Source organism: Ictidomys tridecemlineatus, chromosome 14 (genome assembly GCF_052094955.1).
Source record: "Ictidomys tridecemlineatus isolate mIctTri1 chromosome 14, mIctTri1.hap1, whole genome shotgun sequence".
Lineage (NCBI taxonomy): Eukaryota > Metazoa > Chordata > Mammalia > Rodentia > Sciuridae > Ictidomys > Ictidomys tridecemlineatus.
In genome coordinates, this window is record NC_135490.1 from 4,723,921 (window position 1) to 4,741,955 (window position 18,035).

The window sequence follows — 18,035 nt, forward strand, 5'->3', positions numbered from 1 at the left end:
AAGCAAGAGACCACACAGGAGTGTGGCCGGTACACTTCAGCTTTCGCATGATGTGTGCCAAAGCTTGATAAATAGCATTGTTTTTGTTTTGTTTTGTGTAAGTTTTGGTTTCTTTTTTCCTGGAGCTGCTCGGTGCAGTTTGATTTACTGTCTGTATGTTCACTTACTAGGACTGGCCTTGCTCACTTCTCTCCTGTGGTCACATTTCACTGGGTGTGGGAAGATTATTCCTATAATGTGACTTTGGAATCAGGGGCCGTGGCTATCTGCAGATGCCTCAACGTGGGTAGAAACCATCCTTCCCGTGTGTGGGTCATGGGGAGCTTGAAGCTGCGGGCCTGGCTCTCCTGCTTCCAGCCCTTACATGTCTACCAAATGCCCCTCTGTCAAACCCCCAAGTCTGTCACCCCGCGTGTGGACTCAGTGCCGCCTCTCTGAAGCCTGAAGGGTGACTCCCCAGGAGCACAGTCACCACACAGCATGAGAGGCATGAGGGGTCTACACCTGTGTTGTGAGATGACAGCTAGGTGTCTTCCATCTCGCCTAAGTTTAAAATCGGTACCTCTCCAGCCAGCCTTCCTCCTGCAGCAGAGGAAAGGGTGGATGTGGGTGGCTGCAGGCGAGGACTGATGGCATGATCCCTGACTTCATGGTCAAAGAACTCGAACCGAAGTGCAAGGGTCCTCCAGGCCCCGGTTCCTCCTTAAAGTAATGACGGTAAAGATAGAACCTTGTTTTCGTGATTTTTAAAAACACATTTCCATGGAAATAAATGAATGTAAAAATTAGGTATTATTTGGGGATTTGTTTTGATATAAATAGTTGACCACATATTTTCTATGAGTTTTCATTTATCTGGGTCGAGAGGATCCTCCCCATTTGTCACATACACAGCTGGTTTATTCTTTGGAGACATCAGAGCTACAGTGTTAATAATAGGCACCCCCTATTATTGGGCATTTGGGTTGTTTCCTCTGTTTCTGATACTTTAGCTATGTGTGTGTGTGTGTGTGTCCATTGAAACAATTTGAACTCAGTTTTTAGAGGTTGTCTTACTCTGTATTTATTGTAGCCCAATCCTGGGCGAGTGAACATATGTGTGCAGTATATTCATAGGAGAGTAATGGCTGCAGCCTAGGGTATATGCTTTAGGTTTGATACACAAGCCTGCTTTTCACAGCTGTGAATTCCTTTCCTCAAAGATGCAGGGCATTGCCCATATCTGCAGTGTGGCATTGTTTGGATTTGTAATGACTTAAAACAAATAAATCTGAATATTTCATTTGCAGTTCCCCAGGGACTAAGTTACTAAGGCATACGAATAGATTAGCAAAGGGATTCATTTTTCATGAATTGTCTGTCCTTATCTCTTGACTATTTTTAAATGAAGTTATCTTTTCCATTGTTTTATAGTGATACTGAAATGATATGGACTCTGATCATTTGTTATAAATGGTTTAAAATCTGACACTCTGGTTTTAAGTTGTGCTCAGTATTACAGAGGTTTTAATTTTCAGTTATTGTTTTTATGAAATCAAATACTGCTGTTCTTCCATGGCATCTAAATTCAGTACTTTGACTTTCTCAGGTCTCTCTCATCCCTGAGCTTTAAAGAGAGTCTCCTGGATCTTCTGTTTGTAGTTCCTATTAATGTTTAGAAAGCTGTCGCTCTGGCTGCAGCCTGTCTGTTGTGAGCCGTGACGGGGCCTTGCCGTTTGCTCGATCACACATCCATCTTCCACTGATTTAACTGCCTCCCTGGAAAGCTCTTGTAAATTCCCAAGTATGTGAGGGTGCTTCTGGTTATTCTCCTCCATCCACCTATCTGTCCGTTTTGTGCAAAGCACATGTGATTTTACAGTTCAGCATTACACAGGACAATATAATTACTTTTCTTAATTTTTTTTAGTTGTATATGGACTCAATGCCTTTATTTGTTATTATGTGGTGCTAGGATGGAACCCAGTACCTCGCACTTGCAAGGCAAGTGCTCTACCACTGAGCTACAACTCCAGCCCCGGTCTAATTATTTTATAGTGTAATACAGAATGATTTTTCTGTATCTGGTTGGTCAAACTCACTCTCATTATTTCTCCTTTTCAAAATTATATTTCTGGTGTTTCCTCTTTCACTTACACTTTAGAATGAATATGTCAATTTTCTTTTTTAAAGTTTTAAATTTTTTAATTGAATTTTCAGATTAAGTAGAACATCATGCCATCCAACTTGCAAATGCCATATCAAATAAGAAATCTAAGTGTAAAAGTTGCATTCATAGAATTATTTATAATCTGGATTGAGGAAACAGCTTACTACCTATGACTCAGGGCAACAGAACAAAATATTGGAATATTTATGAGTACATAAAAAAGATAAAACTTTTGCCTGGCAAAACTTTGCACAAGAGAAGTCAAAAGACAAATGACAAGAAGAGAAAATATATGCAACATGTATCACAAATAAAGACTAATATATTAACATGCAAATAATAATACTTCACTGAGATGGACTATGGTATGCCTAATACTACTAATAGTCATGTATTGTGTGTATCTATGTATGTGAGAAGATGCAGATAGACAGAAGACAATGGATGATAGGTACACACATGTCCCTGTTCCTCCCTGCTGAGGTCCATCGGAGGACTCCTCACCAGCTCAGACCTCCTGTGTAAGCACATTGGTATTGGGAGGGCGACAGGTGAACCCTGAGGCACTTAAGCCACAGCTAGGACCAGCTGTTTTTTCCTCCATTTTCTTTTCTATATTCATAGAATAAACCCATGTTTTTCTTTGTCCCCAAGCCATCGTAGCTTTCCATCCTTCATGTTCTTCAGTGTACCTTCTTCCATGTCCTTCAAATATAACTGCAGGGGCTGGGGAGATAGCTCAGTTGGTAGAGTGCTTGCCTTGCACGCATAAGGCCCTGGGTTCGATTCCCCAGTGTGCATGTGCACGCACACACGCGCACACACACACACACACACACACACACGACTGTAGGATGACTTCCTGGTATAATTGGCAGTGGTTGAACTCAGCTAATTGAACTCATCTTGTGATCCAGCCCTCGCTGCCCATCAGCTACATTCTTCCTTCATTCTGGTTATGGGAGCAGAATGCTGAGCAGAGAGCTCTCTGGTCCTGAGGAGGGAGCGAGGGACGCTGCAGCCAGCCGCTGGACAGCCGTGTTGGCACTCTACTGCACCTGCCATGCTCTCCCAGGCCCACACCACTAGCAATTTTCATAAAACAGTCGTGTTTCCCACTGAGAGGACCTCAGAGCTCACCAGTGCCGCCTCTGCACTTGAACCCTAGCAAGCCAGTTTTGGGATTGTGCTTGACTTTGTATTCCACATAAAGTACCCACTAGGCAGGTAGAATGGCACAGCATGGATCATGTTAATGTCACAATTAAAACGCCTCCGAATGTCTATTTATACCCTGTGTTGTACCAGAGTATTATTTGAGGTGGCTAACTGAGGTTAAAATTCAGGTCTCTGCATTTCCAACAAAATGTTCTGTCATAATAGAAATGTCCTCTGTGTGCAGTAACCTAACAGGACATGTGGCTGTGGCAGGGTGCCTGGCATTCTGAATACGTTTGCTTTATTTTAGTTTATTAGAAAGCCACAGGTGGTACACCTAAAGTTGTTACTCTGCTGTGATGTGATTCACTGTCCTAAATGCCTGACTGCTTATTTCTCTCCCTAGATTCCATCACTCAGCACAAGGTCTGCGCCTTTGAAAACTACCTGCTGCTGTAGTGACGAAGACACCAGCACATGGCATCTGAAGACGGCTTGCAAAGCCGTCCTGGGAGGCTCAAGTTGGGAGCGGACGGTGAAGAGAAGGAGCCCAATAGCACAGGTCTACCCGGGGGTGAGGTGCTGTCCTACGTCTCACGTGAGGGAGCTCATGTTTCAGACAGGCATAGCCCCCCCATCTGGGTCCTTTCTCTATAAACCTGTTCTTTTTAATCTTAATGATAATCACATTAAAAGATGGCAGAATCTTGTCATTAAAGCACCGTACTTTCAAATAAAGAGTGGAAAATCTTTTAAGTTTTTTGTTACTCAGAACAGTCAGTGGGCCCCGGCAGTTCCTTGGCTTCAGCTTGAAGGTCTTTTTAACGTATCACACACTAGGTATGAAGGACGTCTGGTAGTTACTAAGGTGAAATTTGTGCATCTGGCCTCACAGTGATTAAGGAAGACAGGTATGGAGTGTCGTGTGACGACGGGTTGTGCCGTGTGTGGCCCTGGAGCATCGCCAGCAGGAGACCAGAGCTGCTGCCCAGGGGTGTCCTCAGCTGGGGATGAACCCACTGGCCTCCTAAAGGAGCAACACCAAGTCCAGGCAAGGCTGAAGATGCCACCAAGAGCTCATCATGGAACTGTCCCTTTCTGTTACTGTCACTCATCTCAGCTGTTGTTCCCAGCTCAGATAGATGTCAAATCCCTCAATAGTTATGATGGACCAGTGGTTAGAACAAGGCTTTGAGAGACGAGGTCGCTGTGGCTGGAAATGAGGGTGTTCCTGTTCCTAACAGCGCTCGCCCACAGTCCCCTGTGGTGCTCATTGTCTGGCAATGGCGGGAATTCAGCCCAGCACCCCGAGTCCATGCCCTTCCCGTGTCCACAGCTCCCACTACCCAGAGTTCCCAAGGAGGCTGACAAGACACCACAGGGCTCCCATGTGCCACCAGCTTCACCCTGGAGGGAATACCAGCCTAGCCTCCGCCCAGCAAGGCTGAGTCCCCATGCCAACCCCAGTTCCTGGTCCTAGCCTGCCAGCAGTCAGTCAAGGTTCACACCCCAAAAACCATGCCGTAGGAGGACAGGCTTGTGCTAGGCATTGCCCCAAGCCCGCATGTGCTGCCCACCTTCTCCTCTGCAGCCCTCTGGGTTGGCTTCTGTGTGTCTGCCATCCCTCACCCAACACAGGTAGGGCTGAACGTTCTCAGAACTCTGAATTTTGTTTTTAATTTGGAAAAGTGAGCAACTCTCACACCTTCTGTTGAACAGTATAATAGGCTTTCTACCCACAGAAGAAAGCAAGAAAAAGAATACAAGGCCTACAGATTAGAAGAAGTAAAATTTATGATTCTCAAGATTTCATGGACCTATTGATATGAGCACCAGAAAGATTGTAGGATTATTGACTATTGATTATATTAATTATGTATATGTTGAGTGAATAAGTAAATGATTATAAGAAATGTGCCCACGATGTAAAATGAACTGCAAAACTTAGATAAATTGCAGAACTCAGATAGACTTAAGTTAGTGATATGAGAGTCTACACGCAGGGCGTACACCCCAGACCCCATCCATTTATCAGCTGCAAGCACAACTGAACCAGGACTTAAAAACCCAGACTTCTGGGGGGCGATGGGACTAACAGGACCTGGACAGAAAGACCAAGGCCTCCGACACTGTTGTCCCCCGGCACCAGACTCCTGTGGCACCGATTAAGTTCCAGCAACCCAGACTTAAGACACATCACAGGTGAGCGTCTGGAGCCCTTGGGTGTAGACTCAGTTAGGACTTAGAAATAGGATGTGTGTCTGAAGTGTGATGAGCATTAGTGACATAGATTTGATTGAATGTAACTGTGCCTCAGACTGAATCTATAGTAACCTCGTGACAAATACACATGGAAATTATAAGGAATCAAAGAAAAACTTACTAGAACTAACAAGTTTAGCAAGATTAAGGATACAAAATTAATGTATGAAACTAATGGAGTCATAATTCTGTAATTGTTAATAGGCAGTTTGAAGTGAAATTCAGAATGCAGTTTCATTTATAGGAGCATATTTAAAAAAAAAAAAAAAAGGACTAAACTTGGCAAAGAAGTTTAAGACCTGTATACTGAAACATGAAACATTGCTGATGGAAGTTAAAGACCTAGATAAATGGAAGAATATGTGCAGTTTGTGAGCTAGAAAACTCAATATTGCTAAGAAAGCAGTTCAAAACCCCAAGTGGTTTCTTTGTAGACTTGGAAAGCTGGCGCTAAAATTTATATGAAAATAAAATACAAAGAGACACTAGGAGGCCAACTTTTTTTTTTTTTTTTAAGGACAAAGTTGAAAGACTGAGAATACCCGATTTCAAAATCGCTAGAAGTGTGATTTGGGCTCAGAACAGACATGTAGATAAGGGAACACAGTAGGAATCAGGTCTCAATCCTCCTGCTTATGGTCTGGTTTTCAACAAAGATGCAGGACAACCCACGATAGTAGAATATCGCTTTTAACAACCTTGCGGGGGGGCCGGGGGTGGAAAGTTTAAAAGCCCTTAGATCTGTATCTCAGTAGCATATGCAAAAATGTATTCAAATTGGGCCAAAAACATAAGCTGGGTCTTCCAACCTCAGCACCAGGGACACTGGTCAGGAAGGTGGTGGAGAGGCTGTCCTGTGCATGTGGTAGGCTCAACAGCATCTTTGGCTCCACCTGTTAGATGCCAGTAGCATCCACTGTGACAGCCAAAGTGTTTCCAGATGGTCCTGAATCTCCCCCAGGGCAAAACAGTCCCCAGTTACTGTGTGAACTGAAATCACATAGCATCTGGAAGAAAGCAGAACATCTCTGCCACCTTGAGTTAGGCAGGTTAGATCCGACACTAAAGGCATAATTCATAAAAACAAAAGTTGGGTTTTATCAAAATTTTAAAGATTTACTCTTGAAAATAAATCATTAAGAAAGTGAAAAGACAAGCACAGACTATCATTGCATATCGGCTAAAAGAGGTGTATCCTGAGTATGCAAGGAACCCGCCTAACTCATTAACAACACCTCACACTGATACTGAGTGATTACTAAGCACAAAAAGGTGCCCCACCCGTGTCCTTAGGGAAGTGCAGAGGGCACCACGAGATGCCTGCTCCACTCCCTCTAGAAGGGCTGGGAACAACAAGACTGGGGACACCAAGAGTTGACCCAGATGTATGGCAACTGGAACGCTCATGCCCTGCTGGACAAGGGTATACTCGGTCTGAAGAACCACTTGGCAGTTTCTCTTAGAATCCCACTTGCTCACCACACGACCAGCAGTCGCACTCCCAGGGATGAACCAGGAGACAGGAAACCATCTCCCACAGGACTGCAGGCGCGTGTTCACAGCAGCATCGTTCACATCAGGCCAAAGCCACGCTGCCCACCAGCTGACAGAAGGCTAACCAGACGCAGTACCTCCATGCCACAGAAGGCCACTCCACAGCAGAAAGACAAGGCGTGGCCCTGCACAACAAAATGCGTGATCCTCAAAATATGATCCGTCCAAGAATCCAGAGTCAAGAGATTACATATTGTATCGTGACACTTGGCTGAAATTTCTAGAGCCCCAAACTATCAGGTAGAAAGCAGATGAGCGGTTTCCTGTGGCTAGGGTAGAAGTAAAAATAGGCAGCAATCACTTGGGGCGATGGATACATTCTAAACCTGGATTCTAATCATGGCTGCACAACTGGGGACATTGAATAAAATCATTGAACGGTACTCCTGTGAGTGAAATTTACATCATACATCACTAAAGCTGTTTAAAAAAAAAAGCAAAGCTATGTTGGCAACCATGGAGCTCTGCACCTCTTGGACGCCCTCAAGACTTTCTGTTCAGCAGTGATTAATGTAGTCAGCCCATACCCTCCAGCCTCCAGCCCAGAGTTCCTTCAAGACCAGCCTCAGCTGTCAAGCCAAGGCCACTTTACTCTTCCACAGCCCTCAGCCAAGGATGGGGCACAGCAGGGCCTGGGGACCTACCGATTCTACCCAACATCAGACCCCTTACTTAGCTAGCCTGTGCTCCAGAATCCCACTCGGAGATGGCCCTTGGATTGGCTGCAGCTGTGTCCAACCTGCAGTGTGGTCTGAGCTGTCAGAGCTACAAGGTGGCCAGAAGCTCACTTATCGGATCCTGTTTCCACCTGCTTTGGTTTTCCTAGGAGTGCCCCCAGTATGCCTCTTGCTCTCTCGACTCTGCATCCCACTTGAGAGAGAGATGATGCAGGTACAGTCCAACAGAAAGTGGGTGGAAACCAGTAGCCAGCACCCCCAGTGACACACAGAAGGTGAAAAGGCACAAAATCTATTAATAGCCTCATTTATATTCAGGACAGATTTTGCCTCTAATTCATCTGCAGTAATCTGGTTTTCAGTGTTTGGGGTTGTGAAGTGTGGATAAAGGACTGAAGGACTTATATTAGAATCTAGAGATACTAAGCTTTTTGAGGTCACATAAACCAGTCAACAGAGTATCTGGGGTTGGAACACGGCAGGTTAGATCCAGCATCTACACTCTGCACTGTGCTGCAGGCTTGTTCAACTGTAGTTGGAGGCAGTCTGAGAGTGTCCCCCTAAGGCTCACGTGTGGGAAGCTTGGTCCCTGTGTGACCCCAGCATTTGTGGGGGTAATGTGACCTTCAAGAGGCAAGGCCTGGTGGAGATGGTTAGGCCACTGGGGTGTGCCCTTGGAAGGGATTGACATAGCCCTCGTGGACCCCAGGCTCTCTGGCTTCCTATCCCATCCTCTGATCTCTCCCTCTTGAACTTGCTCCTGCCCTTTTGATGACATCTACCAAGAGGTCCTCTCCAGACCTGAACCAGTGTCAGACCATGGCCTTGAGCCTCCAGAACTGTGAGGTCACTAACCCTCTTTTCTTTAAAAGTACCCAGCTTCTGTGCTTTAGATATGTATCAAAGGCAGTGCCACAATGTCCAAAGGTGGGTCTCTTAGGAAATGATGGGATCCGAGGACTCAGATGTCAACACTGGATTAATCCATTTGATGGATTAATTATTGAGTGGACTAATGGGTGGTAACCATGGGCAGGTGGATCCTGGTTGGAGGAAGTATCTCACTGGGGGCATGACCACAGGGACTGTGTCTCGTCCCTGGCGTGCCCGCCCTCCCTGTGCTTCCTGGATGCCACGCTGAGCAGCTTCCCGCTGCCATGCCCTTCCTCCATGATGTTCTGCCCCACCTCAGGCCGAGCATGGAAACCAGCCAGCCGTGGACTGAGAGCTCTGCATCCATGAGCCAAAGTAAATCTTTCCTCCTCTAAGTTGTTTATGGCGGGTATTTTGGTCACAGTGATGAAAAGCTGACTGACGTACCAGCCTCGGGTATTTTTTTATTATAATGAAAAACAGACTAATACAAAATGCAGCTATGAAAATGTTTGTTGGGATGGAAAACTAGTGATCGATTTTTAACTGTTTGCTGAGGTCACTGCCCTTAGCACTGTGTCATTGTTCTGTGTCTGACACACAGACCTCAGGGTGCACGCGCTCCTTACACTTAGGAAGCATTTCCATGAGACCTTAGTTGACTTTTGCTTTCAGCCTTTAAATGGCAAGCGCCTCCGTCCAGATGAGGCTGCTTGGAGAAATACAATAGGTAGGGACAGCTCACGTCTCTCAGAACTGCTGATTAAACTGGGACAGGAGGGTCGTAGTATGAGGCTCATGATCCTCACCCAGGAGTCCCTTCTCCCTGACAAAGGTGACCTCCATGGTGCCTTTGTAGATGCTTCTGAGATGGTCTGAAAACCGCCGGTCTCCACTATCCCTCTCGGCATTGATGGGACACCCAGACCCTGAAGTCATGTAACAAATGAGCAATTCTGTCAAGGGACTCTAACTCAAGAGTTTCTGACCTACAGTGTTTGCACCCTTTGCAGCCAAGAGGGCACAGACTAAAATTGGTTATGTGCTGCAGGCTGGACGGCGGGGGCCGCGTGAGCCTTGGCTCCGCTTCTGCCCGCTGCTGTTTTCACCTGCTGCCTTCCTGCTGGGCGCTTTCGCGGGTCGCTGTCAGTGCACGCCGGCTTGCGATGCTGCAATCCGGCTGAGCACAAAAACACAAGCCAGATGGAACTGAAACAAAGTTTTATTTTGTGAGAGGCCGTGTGCGTCCCCCTAACAAGCCGGTCCACACACACCCACACACGTGTGTCCCTACCGGACACGGGGGGCTCCACTTCCCCCGGAACCCCCTCCTACCATCCTTCCCCAACCAATGGGAACTCTCCAGGAGTCTTGTAACTTGAGTCCCCAAATGGGCCTAAGTGAACAGTAGGAGCCCAATTTCCATATGAATGTAATACTTTGCAGTGGCTCCTAGCATCTGCCCCCTTCTGTTTAATTAAGCAATGGCAATGTGGCTAGGGACCGTGCCTGGTAGGTTGTCCAATTTAACATGTGGTTCTTACCCGTCATGGGAGAACTGACTTTTACACGTCAGTTTCCTGTCTTAGGTTGAATCCACTGTAATCAGATCAACCCGTCACTGACTACCGGTCTAGCATAGCCATGCTTGTGGATAGGCCTAAGCACCAGTGGGGGGGTGAGGTTCTTGCCTCACCTCTGTTGGCCCCCAAATTTAACCTTGGTGCCAGTGGGGGGGTGAGGTTCTTGCCTCACCTCTGTTGGCCCCCAAGTTTTAGACCATCACTAGTAGAAGGGAGGAAGATACAGAAATGCCACGACACCAAGCCAATTGACGGCTCCTTAGGAAGAACAGTAACACTGGTGACACAGCAGCTAAGATATTTCAGCACTACCATAATTCACTGTATCAACAAATAGAGCACAATGCATACAGGTGATACATAGTCCAGGCAAGTTGTGTAAGCAGTTCAAAGTGGAGGAGTCTATCAATATGTCCATTTCCTCCCAAAGTAAATTAAGTCCTTGATTGAGCAGTTCAAAGTGGAGGAGTCTGTCAATATGTCCATTTTCTCCCAAAGTAAATTAAGTCCTTGATTGAGGATACTTATTGAGTTATATTGATTGATGTATCAGTTTATATAGTTTACTGTGATAGCTATCATAGAAGTTGTAGTTTGGTTTTATCTTAGTCTTCACCGGCATTGGGATGGAGATGGGAATTCTGGCCATGGTGCTAAAGAGACATTATCTTGAACAGAATTGTTAAATATAATGAAAAGGAAAGGTGAAAGTAAACAAACAGATCTGTTAACCACCTTTAAAAGCAAAATTTATAACAGCTGTTTACCTAATTTAAATTAAACCATATAAGTCACGTGATTTTTTTTTTTTTTTTTTTTTTTTTTTTTTTTTGGATCCATTTATATCTATTTATACATGAGCGCTCCTTATAAATGAAATATGGACATACACACATACAGACATACAACACAAAACAGTGCATACATAACATAGAACATATAAGACAATAGTAAATAAAGGCCTTGTAGCTATACCTAGGTGAAATCTCCATTGCAATGTTTAAAAACTTTACAGTTAAAAAAAAATAAAACACAGTCAAAAAATAAAACTGATCAGAAAAACATTAACCTAGGTTTGTATGAGCTCAAAAAGAAAGAGAAAATAAATAAATAAATAAAATAGAACCTTATGATGTGGGAAAAATGTAATAATAAAATAGATATTGAAAAAGGCACCGTGGTAAATCACTGTTGTAGATGTAAGAATAGCCAAGCTGGAGCTCTGGATATCAGCTGTTATGGATTTGAGTCAAATCATCTTCTTTTTCTGTAGAAATTGTTTTAGTTAATCTCTCTGGAATCCAAATTGGTTGCTGTTCCTCCTGTGGAAAAACACAGACGGAGCCCCGACTCCAGACTATTACTGGGTCCGGACCTTTCCATTGTCCTGTTAGAATATCTTTCCAAAGTACCTTAGGCTTATGTACATTTTTCGGATACATATGTCTTTCCGCAGCACTAAGTCCTGATGAATCCAAATTTAGAAAGTTTAGAGTAAAAAGGGTTATTTTAAGTTTATCTTTGGGGGATATATACCCTTTTCCAATTCCTTCCTTTTGTTTTAATAAGTACATTTTAATAGTTTGATGAGCTCTTTCAACTATGCCTTGACCCTGTGGATTGTATGGGATTCCTGTTATATGAGTAATGCCAAATGATGAGCAAAATTGTTTAAAAGAGTTAGACGTATAACCAGGAGCGTTATCAGTTTTTAACTGTTTAGGAACACCCACAGTGGCAAAATTTTGTAAGCAATGAGCTATAACATCTTTAGTTTTTTCTCCGGCATGAAGGGAGCCCATTAAAAATCCAGAAGAAGTATCAACTGTAACATGTAAATATTTTAATTTTCCAAATTCTGGCAAGTGTGTAACGTCCATCTGCCAAATATGGTTAGGTATCAGTCCTCTAGGATTGACTCCAAGATTAACTTGTGGTAAAAATGTCACACAATTTTGACATTGTTTTATTATATGTCTGGCTTGTTCCTTAGTTATTTTAAAACGTTTTTGTAAGGTATTAGCATTGACATGGAACCTTTTATGAAAATTTATAGCTTCTTCTATTGTGGAGAAAATATGTATGTCATGTGTAGATTTATCTGCTAGTTCATTACCCAAACTAAGGGCTCCAGGCAACCCTGTATGTGCCCTGATATGTCCAATAAAGAATGGATCTTTTCTGTCCCAGATTAGAGTTTGTATAGCAGAAAACAAAGAGAAAACAGTAGAGGAAGGAGAAATCCTACCAGCATCTTCAAGGGATGCTATAGCATTAACTACATACTGGCTATCAGAGAATAAATTAAATACAGAATCTTTGAACATCATAAAAGCTTGTAATACTGCATTGAGCTCTACCTTTTGAGCTGATTGTTTGGGTACTAAAAATGTAAAAGTTTGATCAGGGGTAACTACCGCTGCTGTACCATTGTTTGACCCATCAGTGAATATATTTGGAGCATTCATGATAGGGTTTTTTTTTGTCATTTTAGGAAAAACTACAGGATGCTTAGACCAAAAGGACAACAAGGGATTAGATGGCAAGTGATTATCAAATGAGACACTAGATTTACACATGATTATTGCCCAAGTATTTAACTCATTAGCTAACTCATCAATTTGATCCATAGTATATGGAGTAATAATTTTATTGGGAGAAATCCCAAACACTCCCTTCGCTGCTTTTATCCCTTTGAGTATTAATTGTCCTACAGCCTCAGGATATCTAGTAAGAATAGTATTAGGGGAATACGATAAATGTATCCACAATAATGGACCTTCTTGCCAAAATACTCCTGTAGGAATATTTTTTGTTGGTAGTACAATAAATAATAAAGGCAAACTTATATCAATTCTATCCAAATGCATATTTTCCATATATGTTTCAATGATTTTTAATGCCTTTCTTGCTTCAGGCGTTAACATGCGGGGTGAATTTGGATCTGATGGACCTTTTAGGATATCAAATAAGGGTCCTAATTCTCCTGTTGGTATGCCTAGGTAAGGCCTTATCCAGTTTATGTCTCCCAATAATTTTTGAAAGTCATTAAGTGATTTGAGTTGATCTACTCGTATTTGAATTTTTGGTGGACGGACCATGGTTGAGGATAATAAAACTCCTAAATAATTAATTGGAAAATTTAATTGTACTTTATCTATTGCTATGTCTAGATTATAATTTTTTAGTAAGTTTGTAAGTGTGGCATAACATTCTAGCAATGTGTTCTTATCTTTATGTGCTAATAACATATCATCCATATAGTGAAATATTTGTAGTTCAGGATTTTGATTTCTAAGTGGCTGGATTGCTTTATTAACATAAATTTGACACATAGTCGGGCTGTTCGCCATCCCCTGGGGTAAAACTTTCCACTCATATCTCTGATCAGGACCTTCATGATTTAGTGCAGGGATAGTAAATGCAAAATGTGGACTATCCTCGGGATGAATTGGAATTGAAAAGAAACAATCCTTAATATCTATAGTTAACACATGCCAGGTTTTTGGTAAAGCAGACAATTGGGGAATCCCTGATTGAGCAGGTCCCATAATAACCATCTCATTATTAATGGCTCTTAAATCTTGTAATAATCTCCATTTACCAGATTTCTTTTTAATGACAAAAATGGGAGTATTATGGGGAGATACGGAAGGTTGTAAATGTCCTTCCGCTAATTGTTGTTTGACCAGATCGTGGGCTACTTGTATCTTTTCTTTAGTCAGGGGCCACTGAGGAACCCACACTGGTCTTTTTGATTTCCATGTAATTTTGATTGTCTCAGTGGCCCTTTTTGAAAACCCAATCCATGTTTATTTATTTCTTGATCTATTTGAATTGGTGCTATCATATCTTGATCTTGTTTCCTTAATCCTTTTTCTTTTCTAAAGCCTTGTTTAGCCCTACTAGTGGGCGCGTTAGAATTGACGTTATTTGTTAATGTCAATCCTAATTGATCTAGGACATCCCGTCCCCATAAATTTATGGGAAGATGGTCCAATACATAAGGCTGTATAGTTCCTTCACATCCTTCAGGATCCCTCCAATCTAATACCATAGCACTTCTATGGGGGTTAGTTGCCACTCCTAGGCCTCGAAGCGTTTGAGTGGCTTGTTGCAATGGCCAGTGCTTTGGCCATTCCTGACGAGATATGATGCTGAGGTCAGCACCTGTGTCCAGCAGCCCATTAAAATCATGTCCTTGAATATTTAATTTTAGCATTGGGCGAGAATCTAAATTTAAAGAAAGCATAGCCCAATCTACACCTGTGGAGCCTAATCCCTTGGAACCTCTTTCTACATTACAACTGGAAAATTCATCATGTAGGCTGGGTATTATTAATAACTGTGCTATTCTATCTCCTGATGAAATTACGGATATACCTCTTGGAGAACTGGCTATAATTTTTATTTCACCCTCATAATCGGGATCAATTACCCCAGGACTTATCATAAGTCCTTTTAGTGTAGAAGAACTGCGTCCTAATAATAAGCCTACTGTTCCTTGGGGAAGAGGTCCTTTTATTCCTGTGGGAATGATTTGAACTCCCATCTCTGGAGTTAATACTGCTCTGGCAGAGGCACAGATGTCCAACCCTGCGCTCCCTCTAGTTTGTCTGATGAGGGATCTGATGGATAGTGCGTCCTGGGCACTACCTTGATGGTGCTGCTGGGTTCCTCCATTGCCCCGTATATTTGTGGCTTTGGGCCCCGGGGCATTGGGCCCTCCAATTCGTTTTTTGACAACGGGGCCTGATACCTTTCTCCACGATATTGTGGGTAGACACTTGGTCTTTGTCCATTTTTTGATAACGGAATACCCTCTATGGTGGTTTGAGAACGGCATTCATTAGCCCAATGTCTCCCTCTATGGCATCGTGGGCAAATACCCGGGATTCTACTCCTTTGATACCTAGCTTTGTTAAACCCTCCTCCTATGGGGCAATTTCTTTTAAAATGTCCTTTCTGATTGCAATTATAGCATGTTTTTGGTTTGGTATCTAAAGCCTGTTTTACTTCAGCTGCCATGACTTGTCCTTGTTCATCAATGTCGCTACATAATTTAATATATGTGTTTAAATCTCCATGTTTCCACGGTCTAATGACCTCTTTGCAGCAACGATTTGCTTGGTCATAAGCCAGTTGTTTTATAAATGGCATTGCCTGTTCTGTATTTTCAAATGTCTTAGAGGCTGTTTCAATAAGTCTAGCTACAAAGTCAGCGTAGGGCTCATTAACTCCTTGTGTTATCTTAGATAGTTGACCTTGTAAATCCCCTTGTCCCTTCAAAGTTTTCCATGCCTTAATTGCATTCATAGTGATCTGAGCGTATACGCCAGGATCATATCTAATCTGTTGCCTCTGACCCTCATAAGGTCCTTTCCCCAATAGCATTTGAGAATCTCTTTCAGGATAACCTGCTGCTGCATTTCGCCTAGCTGTCTCCCTGCAAAATTCCTCATTGGCAATTTTCCATAATAAATATTGTCCTCCATTTAGCACAGAGTGACACACGCTAGCCCAATCTTCTGGTGTTAAGTCCCAGCTGGTAATAGATTCGACCATTCTGACAGTAAAGGGAGCCGCAGGCCCGTAGGTTTGTACAGCTTCCTTTAATTGCTTTACTATTTTGAAATCTAAGGCACGGTAAACTCGTTCCCTTTCTTCTCCCCGCTCAACTACAGGGCATGCTAACTTTTGGGGTCCTGCCTCAGGATTCTGTTCATCACCTATGGAAACTGAGGGCTGCTCAGCTACAGGTGAAGCTGTTGGTTGAATTACGCCCTCTGGTGATGGAACGGAGTTAGTACTAGCCTCCCTATCTGAGGGTCGTTTTTTCCCTAAGCTTGCCTTCTTCAATTTTTCTTCTGTCTGACTAGCTTGAGGGACCTTTTGTTTTGCTTGACCTAATAAGTTTTCTGCCATAGCCTGGACCTCTAACAATTTACTTAACAGTCTTTCGGTTTGTTTTTTACTAGATTCTAATCTACTATAAAGGTAACGTAACCCAATAAGGTAGGATAGAAGAAAGCCAAAACAGAATGAAACAGAAACGGAGAGGAGAAAAATGATTATATCAATTTTTTCTTTCTCAGGGCCGAATAACTTAAAACCTTGAGCCAACCATTTTTCCCAATTCGCCTGAAAAAATTGTAAGGCTAGAGAGCCTGAAATAAAAGCAGAATAAATCAAAACAAAAATACCCATTCTGTCGCCTTTCCTTAGGGGCGAGCGATATCACTCACCTATAAATTTTGGGCGTTCCCCGTACAAGGGCCACCAAAATGCTGCAGGCTGGACGGCGGGGGCCGCGTGAGCCTTGGCTCCGCTTCTGCCCGCTGCTGTTTTCACCTGCTGCCTTCCTGCTGGGCGCTTTCGCGGGTCGCTGTCAGTGCACGCCGGCTTGCGATGCTGCAATCCGGCTGAGCACAAAAACACAAGCCAGATGGAACTGAAACAAAGTTTTATTTTGTGAGAGGCCGTGTGCGTCCCCCTAACAAGCCGGTCCACACACACCCACACACGTGTGTCCCTACCGGACACGGGGGGCTCCACTTCCCCCGGAACCCCCTCCTACCATCCTTCCCCAACCAATGGGAACTCTCCAGGAGTCTTGTAACTTGAGTCCCCAAATGGGCCTAAGTGAACAGTAGGAGCCCAATTTCCATATGAATGTAATACTTTGCAGTGGCTCCTAGCAGTTATGCATAAGGGGTAAGTTTGGTGAAATTTAGAAAATGGCTTTAAACGTAGCACACCAGGAGATGAATCACAGGTGAGGTTTCACCTGACATTGCCATCAAAGCCCTTTGTGTGCCATTGAATTGCACCAGATATGTTTGAACATCGCCTCGATGTTTCAGAAATGCTTCACCATGTGCTCATTAAACATCGTGCCATGTTTCTGGAAACGCCACTTATGGGCTTAGGAAAGATAACTCTGGGTAGTTATTTATAATCATGTCCCTTATAATTCACTGGAAGAATGTTTGAGAAAAGTCTGAGCATACTAATGTAATGAAGAATTTAGACCCGAGTGCTTCTCCAATGTGAATTCACATCACCCAGGGATATTGTTAAGGGGCAGATTCTAATTCAGTCATGCGTAACTGGGATGGGACCTGTTGACAGGTTCCCAGAAGGTGGCAGTGCTGGTTGAGTGGCAAAGGCTCAGAGTACTCACAGGATGTTATACATGTACATTCCACTCACTTCTGAACAAAAATTAGAGATTTGGGGATTTTAATGTCTTGTTAAACCAATTGCTGTCTGTAGCAGTATATTGCAAATATGTTGTAAAACTCTTATCAAGGTTTTCAAGAATGGCCAAGGCAGTGACCCTCCACTTTAGCTATTAGAACCATTAGCTTAAAGATGACACTGTACAAACTCCAGACTCCACCCCCAGGGAGAATGATTTCACTGGACATCCACGTGGGGGGGGCCGTGTTCTCACATGTGGAGGGAGGGATCCACCACCATGAGCAGTGAATGCACAGACCGTTTCTTTCACCCTGAGGACCCTCCTGCCATCCTTTCCTACTATCTGCTTCCATACCAGACCCCACCTCCACTCTGGCGGCCACTAAGCTGTCTCCCTCCTCTACGGTTTGACATTCCCATACTACTGTGCCAACAGAATCGTGCAGTATGTGACTCTCATACTTGCTTCTTTTCACTCTGTCATTCTCTGATAGTCCATCCATGTCATGTATAGCCATAGGCCAGTCCTGCTAAGAAGGATTCAGTGGTGTGGAGGTACCACAGCTTCGTTTAACC

At 43.5% G+C, this 18,035-nt stretch overlaps 1 protein-coding gene across 4 annotated transcripts in view; it reads left to right on the plus strand.

The window, feature by feature from the left end:
- The window catches only part of Mcph1 (microcephalin 1), a 193,111-nt gene extending 189,054 nt beyond the window's left edge, over positions 1-4,057 (plus strand). For all 4 annotated transcript variants that reach the window (XM_005334356.5, XM_078030761.1, XM_078030762.1 and 1 more), the window contains one exon: positions 3,714-4,057. In XM_005334356.5, coding sequence (XP_005334413.2) covers positions 3,714-3,766 — 53 coding nt within the window. In that variant the 3' untranslated portion in view covers positions 3,767-4,057. The remainder of the gene's footprint in view (positions 1-3,713) is intronic.
- Positions 4,058-18,035: the final 13,978 nt, after the last annotated feature.